The sequence below is a fragment of the Chionomys nivalis genome, chromosome 9 (assembly GCF_950005125.1).
Source record: "Chionomys nivalis chromosome 9, mChiNiv1.1, whole genome shotgun sequence".
NCBI classification, from domain to species: domain Eukaryota; kingdom Metazoa; phylum Chordata; class Mammalia; order Rodentia; family Cricetidae; genus Chionomys; species Chionomys nivalis.
The window spans coordinates 63,094,115-63,103,382 of record NC_080094.1 but is presented as its reverse complement, the minus strand read 5'-3'; the positions used below and the strand labels follow the sequence as shown (position 1 = coordinate 63,103,382).

General features: G+C 34.8%; 1 protein-coding gene across 1 annotated transcript; it reads left to right on the top strand.

Moving 5' to 3' along the window:
* Positions 1-2,026: 2,026 nt before the first annotated feature.
* Positions 2,027-2,944, top strand: LOC130881789 (olfactory receptor 4K15-like). Its single transcript, XM_057781570.1, has one exon. The coding sequence runs from the start codon at positions 2,027-2,029 to the stop codon at positions 2,942-2,944; it is 918 nt and encodes a 305-aa protein (XP_057637553.1).
* The last annotated feature ends 6,324 nt before the right edge of the window (positions 2,945-9,268 follow it).

Here is a 9,268-nt window from a genome sequence, read left to right as displayed (position 1 = left end):
TTTTTTACTGCTGAGTAGTACTCTAATATGTATATATTCCACACTTTCTTCATCCATTCTACCATTGAAGGACATCTAGGTTGTTTCCAGGTTCTGGCTATTACAAACAATGCTGCTATGAACATAGTTGAGCATATACTTTTGTTGTATGTTCGGGCATCTCTTGGGTATATTCCCAATAGTGGTATTGCTGGGTCGAGAGGTAGGTTGAACCCGACTTTCCTGAGAAACCGCCACAGTGCTTTCCAAAGTGGTTGCACAAGTTTGCATTCCCACCAGCAATGGATGAGAGTGCCCCTTTCTCCACAACCTCTCCAGCAGAGGCTATCATTGGTGTTTTTGATTTTAGCCATTCTGACGGGTGTAAGATGGTATCTTAATGTTGTTTTGATTTGCATTTCCCTGATTGCTAAGGAAGTTGAGCACGATCTTCCTGATTGTTGTATTTTAATTTTTATTGAAACTACACGTTTAAAGTTTGTTGTTTTAAATATTGTAGGAGTTTACAGTACTTTGGCATTCATGTTTATAACAGTTGTGAGTGACAAAAATATTGTAGTTTCCCCTTCTAACTAGAGCTTGAGGCATTTGGAAATGTAATGTAGTTTTATACGCTCATGTCCAATGTTTTCGTAGGGTAACCTTACTTTAATATTATGTGATTATCTTTTGATTTTTGGGTTCCCTATTCTCTCAAAATGTAAACAAAACAATAGGGAAGTAGTTATTGAAAAATAGAGGGAGATGAGAGCGACACTGATTAGAAAAATCATATTTCACTTGGAATTCACCAAATTAAAAAAGATATGTGAAAATGTCATTGATAGCCAAAGAGTTAAGTGTTCTCAGTTTTGAATACAATAAAATTAACTTTATGTACACCTGACTATTGTTGCTTTTTAAATTGACCATTTTTACTTGTATTAAAATAATAAATTATCTTGTTAGAAATGTCATTGATTTTCTTTGACTTCTCAAAATAAAAACTCCTAAGATTTATTTCATAATCTGAAACAGGTATTTGGGATTTGGAAACAGAGAGACCTCAATTAGCACTAGTTTTAATCTTTTATAGAACTGGCTGACCCAGAAAATACATACATCTTGTTATTACTATTATATTTCAAGTATCAGAAAGGAAATAAAAAATATATCACCTAGATTGTTGACATACTAATCTTCCAATTTCAAACCTAATTTTAGTAGGAAAACTGAAAATATTAAGATTACGAAACAAAACTCAAGAGAAATAAGTAAAGGGAGAGAGTCAAGGAATGAAGCAAGGAAAAAAAGAAATGAAACAGAAAATTAAAGAGTCAGAGAAAGCAGCTTTCATCAATAAAATATCAAATTAGCTTATGAAATCTCACCATTTCTAGTTGAAAGTCTGTAGATGTATGACAATAAATAACATCCCTCAGACCTAGTAATACATTATTGTTTAGAGATACACTGCAATGCATAAGTCCAAAGAGTATGGAAAGACAATGCTAAAAACGTGTCCTCGGGATGTAATTTCTCAGTTTATTTGATGAACTATTTGTATCACACATTAAATAGAATTTATTTGGTTACATCTCTTCAAACATAATCATGAATAGGTTGCTGCCTGGGAATTTTGTGTTTATGTGTAAAATATGTCAATGTCTTTCATTCTGCTATTTTGACAGTCAAGAGCCTATAAATACATCTCAGATATTTGTTGAATCCATGCCAAAAACTTAGATTTAAGGCAAAGAAAATGTAAAAAGAATAACTGTTACTAATATTTTTAAACAATATATTCATTTAAATATCTATACAGATTAATTTTCTGATGTGTAAAGATTTTCTTAAATTTAGGAAAATTTCCCAATTAGAAAGAATATATAAACTCAAGGAAGCAATTTTAAATTTCTTTGGGTACAATGTTAAGATACAATATATATTCTTCTTAATTGATTCTGAACATAAAATTATTGTTTCTGTTTCAGAAATTCTTAATTAGGCTCTGTCTCTCTCAACAATTTGGAGTCAAGTGTACTAAATGGAAGAAACAAACCAGTCTGTGGTGACTGAGTTTATTTTTCAGGGACTTTGTACCTCAAGGGAATTGCAGATTTTGCTCCTGTTACCATTTTCAACCCTCTACCTGATGATTATGGTAGGCAACCTCTTTGTGGTGATATTAATCATCATTGATCATCATCTCCATTCTCCTATGTACTATTTGTTAGCCAATCTTTCATTTATTGACTTCTGCCTTTCATCAGTAAATACCCCCAAACTGATCACAGACCTCACAAAAGAAAATAAAACCATTTCCTTCAGGGGATGCATGAGCCAGATCCTCTTTGCACATTGCTTTGCAGGGGGAGAGATGGTGCTTCTTGTAACAATGGCCTATGACCGCTATGTGGCCATCTGTAGGCCACTCCACTACACCACCATCATGGACAGACAGAAGTGCATCTGGCTTGTTTTAATATCATGGATCATTGGATTTGTGCACGGCGTTAGTCAACTGATTCTGATTTTGGAGCTTCCTTTTTGTGGACCTAGAGTGATAGACAGCTTTTTGTGTGATATTCCTTTAGTGATGAAATTAGTCTGCATAAGCACTGATACTCTGAGAATCATGATAAATATTGACAGTGGTGTTTTAGCAATGACTTGTTTCATTTTCTTGCTGATATCTTACACTTACATTCTACTAACTGTTCAGATTTATTCCAAAGATGGTTCATCAAAGGCACTCTCTACCTGCACCTCCCATATCATAGTGGTTGTGCTATTCTTTGGTCCTATCATTTTCATCTATCTGTGGCCAGTCAGCATCACATGGGTGGATAAATTTCTTGCTGTATTTTACTCAGTCATCACACCTCTTCTGAATCCAGCAATCTATACACTGAGAAATAGAAACATTAAGAATGCCATAAAGAAGTTGATAAATTGCAGATGAGTTCTGGAATAAGTTTTACACATCTTATTTTATCCGAAAATTCATTGTGTACACTCCATACAAACAACTTTTTTTCTGAAACTTATCTAATGTAATTAGTATATGGTTATAAAAATAGCCATTAGAAAAATTAATTCAAAATTTAATAATTATAGATTTACCACTAGAATGAGTCATAACTCTGTATAATATATTTGCATGTATTTAAGAGTAGACAATAATAATATTGCTGCAAAAATAATGGTCACATGTTATTACACATCATCTGTGTTCCAAAATTTGTGCAAGTCACTTTGCTTAGAATTTTAGTAACAATATCCTCTTTAATCCCAGTGGTGGTGGTACATGCCTTTAATTTCAGCACTCGGGAGGCAGAGGCACGTGGATCTCTGTGAGTTCAAGGGCAGCCTGGTCTACAAGAGCTAGTCCCAGGACAGGGTCCAAAGCTGCCGAGAAACCCTGTCTAAAAAAAAAAAAATCCACTTTGAATTATTTATCAATCTCATCATATTTTAAAATATTGCATTATTATAAATGAGGTTGTATTAATCTGTATTTCTTTATAAACTATAGATTACATGTTTTATTGTTTTATATATTTTTCTCTACTCTTTTTATTTCTCTCCCATCACCTTCTACCCTCTCCCTTGGCCCCCATGCTTCCAATTTACTCAGGAGATCTTGTCTTTTTCTATCTTTCATGTAGTTTAGATCAAAGTATATCTCTCTTAGGGTCCTCACTGTTTTTTTAGGTTCTCTGAATTGTGAATTGTAGAGTGGTTTTTCTTTGTTTCTTATCTAAAAGCCACTTATGAATGAGTACATATGATAATTGTCTTTCTAGGTCTAGGTTACCTAACTCATTGTGATGTTTTCTAGATTGCATTCACGTGCCCACAAATTTAAAAATGTCATTTTTTTCTGCTGTGTAGTACTCCATTGTGTAAATGTCCTACATTTTCCTTATCCATTCTTCAGCCGAGGGACATTTAGGTTGATTCCAGGTTCTGACCGTGACAATCAATTCTGCTATGAACACAGCTGAGAACAAGTCTTTGTGTTATAATTGAGCATTCTTTGGGCATATACCCAAATGTGGTATTGCTGTATCTTGAGGTAGGTTGTTTTCTAATTTTCTGAGAATTTCCCATACTGATATCTAAAGGGACTGTACCAGTTTGCAACTCCCACCAAAAGTGAAGGAGTATTTCCTTTACCCCACATCCTCTCCAGTTTATAGTAGTCAAACTTGTAGTCACATTAGTTCGATTTTCTAGATATATAAATCTATATTTCAATTAGATAAATAATCTTCACCACTTTAAAGACCTACAGAATATGACATTTAAAAATTTTTAAGAACTTAGACTTTTCTTGAAAGTGACACATGTCTGCTTTAGGCAATGCCAATATTTTAGAGGTTGATAGGCATTGAAACTTGTTATGGAATTTGCCTTCACTGTTAGAAGGCTAGTTAGTCATTTGGGCAAGAAACTGCTCTTGCCTGGACTGCTTAGTGACAGTATGCTGTGTAAACTGAATATGCAGAACCCACTAAAAAATGACTGCTGAACTTGCCTAAAGAAGGTAAGATCGCCCTTCAGGGTTCCAGCTTCACAAAAGAAACTGTTGGACATTCTCTAGAAGACAGAAGAACGTGACTGAACAATCTTTCTAATTTTCTAATTCATGGAAAAGTCTGCCAGATACTGTGGGCCTATAGGCTGAAGATAGATACCCCTATTTTTCAGAAGAATTCTTCTGTCCAGGCAGTAAGATGTCTCTGTCAATTCTAGAATTTAGGAAGTTGCTTACAATGCACTTCCTGTTGATTTAGGTAATATTATAACGTTCTGGTGTCTCTGATGGAGGTAAGGACAGATAGTTATAGTTTTCCTTAGTTGAGATAAAAGATAAATTGGAAATAAAACTTTAGACTCACAAAAAGATACTGTAATTCTTGCTTGATACCCATTTTGTTATATGTAATTTTACTATTTTAAAGTTAAAACTTTCCTTTTTATATAGACAGAAAAGGGGAGTGTATGTGGAATTTCCTTATGTATATTGTGAATATTTTTATTACTATTGGTAAATTAAGAATCTGCTTTGGCCTATGGCAAGGTAGAATAAAAAATAATATATGTTATTATATGTGAATTCTAATTCTACCTTTGTAACAGAAAACATTGAAGATATCTGTGGAGACTGCAGCCACGTAGAAATAAAAATGCTAAACATATCACATCATAAAGTTAGTTACCTTATATTGATATAATCTCTGTCAGTTTTCAAGCCTTAACATTCATATTAATTCAGATTTTTTTCTATATTTTATCCATAACTGAAAGGACAACCTTTTATAGTATTTGAATGTACTTTCCTCAGTTCACAAATTCTTTGCATGATCATGATTTTATATAATGAAATAACATAATTATTAAGGCCAGTTAAGTAAACACATGTTATTGATAATATTGTATTCCTAATATTTCATATTATATGTGATCTGGTATAGTGTATTATTTGCTGCATAAACTATATGTATACTTGTTTACAAGGTTTGAGGTCTAGTACCTTTCTTCTTTCTTTCTTTGTTTCTATTTTCCTTTCTTTCTTTCATTCTTTCTTCCTTTTGTTTTTTTGAGACGGAGTTTCTCTGTAGCTTCAGAGCCTGTCCAGAACTAGCTCTTGTAGACCAGGCTGGCCTCAGACTCACAAAGATTTGCCTTCCTCTGCTTCTGAATGTGGAGATTAAAGTCATGCATCACCACCTCCTGACTGGTCTAGCTCATTTATAAAAAGATATGAAAATCTGAACTCCTTGAACATCATGCCAACATTTCATGAGGTTATGGCTAAAATCAACTTGTATGTTTGTTTTAATAAGTTAAAGAGATTTTCATAATACAAATATCTCAGTAAAACATACAAACTTGTATATCATTATTTTTCCTGAAATCATATGATTACAGATAAGTCTTGCTCATGTCCAGAGCCTATTGTGCTATCATTAGCCCACTTAAGAGCCATTTATGAACTACCTATTATTGACTTAAAATCCATCTGTGTGAATATTACATTTTTAATGTACAAAAGACCATTAATTTTAACTTACACAAAAATAAAAGGCATACTATCAGACAGTATATTAGGTAATTAGGAGAGATTTTACCCACCTGATGTTCCTACTCATATATTTTAAACTATGTTTTGTTTATATGACTCTTATTTGTTCTGTTAGTATAAACACTTCATGAAACTGTTATCACATTTAGTCATGGATTTTAGGCAACTTGAAGCTCTGGTCCTGGGCTGGTCACTCATATTTGGTCTCAGAATAAACTATTCCTACCTCCTAATGAGATAGAAATGTGGTTTTGGTATATACACTATATACATTACTGAGCTAAATCCAGATTGAAATAGACATCACATTTTAAGCTTTCTTACACACAGTATGATAAATACACATAGAAAAATTTTTCCCCAAGCATGGCTTTTGGCAGCGGCTCATGTCTGAATATCACCATGGCCCTGGTGGCAGCAGCAAGGCTTTCAGACATGGACATGGTCTCAAGTAGCTATACAGATAGATCCCTGGATCCCCACAGTCTTTTGTGCTCACAGAAGTCACAGGTATCAACATAGATAGAACCCGGCAGCCACTGGGCCACAGAGCCAGACATGGCCCTGTGTAGCAACCTGGGAATGGAAAACACAATAGTCCTGTGTGGCAGTGCAGACCACACAGATAAGAATGTCTCCAGAGGCAGCGAGGCCCTCAGACACCAACCGGGGCACAGGTTTTGGCTTTGATCCCTGGCATGTGTATAGCCTTCGGAGTTATCATGAGCTACAGTCAACAACACAGGTCTCAGTTGTGGTATAACAGTGGACCCAGACATTGTTCCTGGTAGCATCCGAGTTCCAGATTGTACCATGACCCCAGGTGGCAGCACAGGCCAGTCAGATTGGCATGGCATCCATGGCGATGTTACTCGTGGTACCCACATGGTACTAAAGAGCAGCCCAGATACCTGGCATCTGCATGGCCTTTGATGGTATCAACAGCCACGGACATCAGCACACACTGTGGCCGCGGCAATGCCATGGACACAGACATGGGCCCTGGCAGCAGCTCAGGTTGTATATCATCATGTCCTCTGGTGGTACTCAAATCAGCACCCCCTAGTTGTGACAAGGCACTCATACAACAATGTGATGACAGGTGTTGGCCAAGACTCTGGGCATTCCTTTGACCTTGGTGGCAACATGAGCATCAACTCAGACACCAGCTGCAGTATGTCCACCAATCATGGTCCTAGACAGCAGTCCAGCGCCAGACATCATCCTGGTCCTGAGTGGCAAGGAGGCCACCAACATCAGTCCATTCTTCACCAAGTTTGTAACCTTGAGCAACATGCAAAGAAAATTCCTGTGTCAACACTTTTAAAATGGTTACTAGATAAAGTCGATATATATGATACAAGATGTGAAGGATGAAATATGTATAAAACAAATATGTAGAGCACATAGTATATACAAAATGAGTTTATTCCATGTTATTAAGGCTTTAAAAAGAGGACATAATGCAATAGGTGAATGTGGAGACAATTATGTTGAATGGAAAGACAGACACGAAGAAAAATGTAAGGTGTTCTCTCACTTCTAGGCAAAAATTTTAAAAAATTGAATAAACAGGAAAATAGTAGAACTGTAGTCATTAATAGTAGATCAGAAAGAAAACAGAAGATATATAAGTTCATAATTACATGTGGCTAATAATTCTAGAAAATTAATGTCCTGAATTAAAACTGCAGTTAGTAGATTGATATTTAATGATGATGAGTTGAAGAGATTTTAGATGATTTTATTGCACATACAGTGTCTATATAAAGTACTGATATACAATTTTCAAATATGTATGTATACCAAAACATAGTAGTGTTCTACTTAAGCATATATAATAAATGGATTTAAAAATAAAACAAATTATATAAACTAAGAGAAGGTTGTTTGCCTGAGCCTTAGGTGTGGTATGGGTTGATCATAAAGTACCAAAAGTCTGAGAGAAAATAAATGACTCCAATAGTATTTTCAGATGTTATTACAATTGTATAAATGTATATGCACAGCTGTAAACCTACAGACAAGTTAAAATTTTCATTCCCCAAATATTATTATATTTATTTTTGTGCATGTACCCATGATTGTGTGTATGTTTGCCTGTATCCATGCCACAACATATGGTGTAGATATTAAAATGAAATGTGATGGAGTCAGGCTTTCCCTCTACCATGTGAGACCCAGTTAAGTCTAATGAAATAACTCAGGTTTGGCAACAAGTGATGTTCCCTGCTGAGACATCTCACTGACCCATATTATTCAGTTTATAGCATGTATGTTGTCATAACACATACAGAAATGGTAACTTATTTGCTATGTATGTATATATATATATATATTTTTTCATGTCATCTTGGGCTCTTTGTTGTATTTATCTGTATTGATACGTTATTTATTTAATATATGTTAGAAAGTGCCCCCTAATCACTTAGAGAAGCAACCATAGTATGTTTTTCCATTAAACTTGATTTTCTAAACTGAACTAAAGGAAGTTCTGAACATGATGTGACACCACAATATTCCTCTGAGCCAAAGGAAGTAAAAGTTTACATGGACTCTTCAGTCAAAAGGAGAATGGCAGTGTGCCATTGGTGATGTGGGTGCCACTTCCAAATGAATATAACAAATAATTACTGTGTGTACAGATATAACATCTACATATATAATTTTATGATATGAAAGATATAAGTCTAAAATAAGAGCATCATATCCTTCTATAGAAATGACAATAACACATTTTTTTAAATTTAACAACCTTGTTAAACATTACAACATTGTTCAGGTACAACTGATACTTGATAACCATGCATTTAATGAATACAATGGTCTGTCTTCACAGCTACAATTCCATGTAAAATTACACTTCCTTTGTTGGATTTCCATTTTCTGTTTCTTTTGTTTTGCTTTTCATTGTTGAGAGAGATTATATTCCATGCTGCACATACGTGAAAAGCAGAGGACAGCACTGGGTATCAGTTCTTAACTTCCATCTTACTTGAGACAGGGTCTGCCTGTGTGTCATCAGATAGCTGACCTAGTTTCTCAAGATTCCTGTGTTTCCTTCTCATTTTGCCATAGGAATGTTGACGATATGTGTCTTTTCTGGCACTTGAATTCAACTACTCCTGTTGTACTTTGGTCACTGATTCATGTACCTAGTCCTATCTAAATCTATTCTATACTTCTATACTGGTC

Coding starts and splice junctions, on each gene's coding strand:
- LOC130881789 (XM_057781570.1), top strand. CDS start 2,027: ATGGAAGAAACAAACCAGTCTGTGGTGACTGAGTTTATTTTTCAGGGA.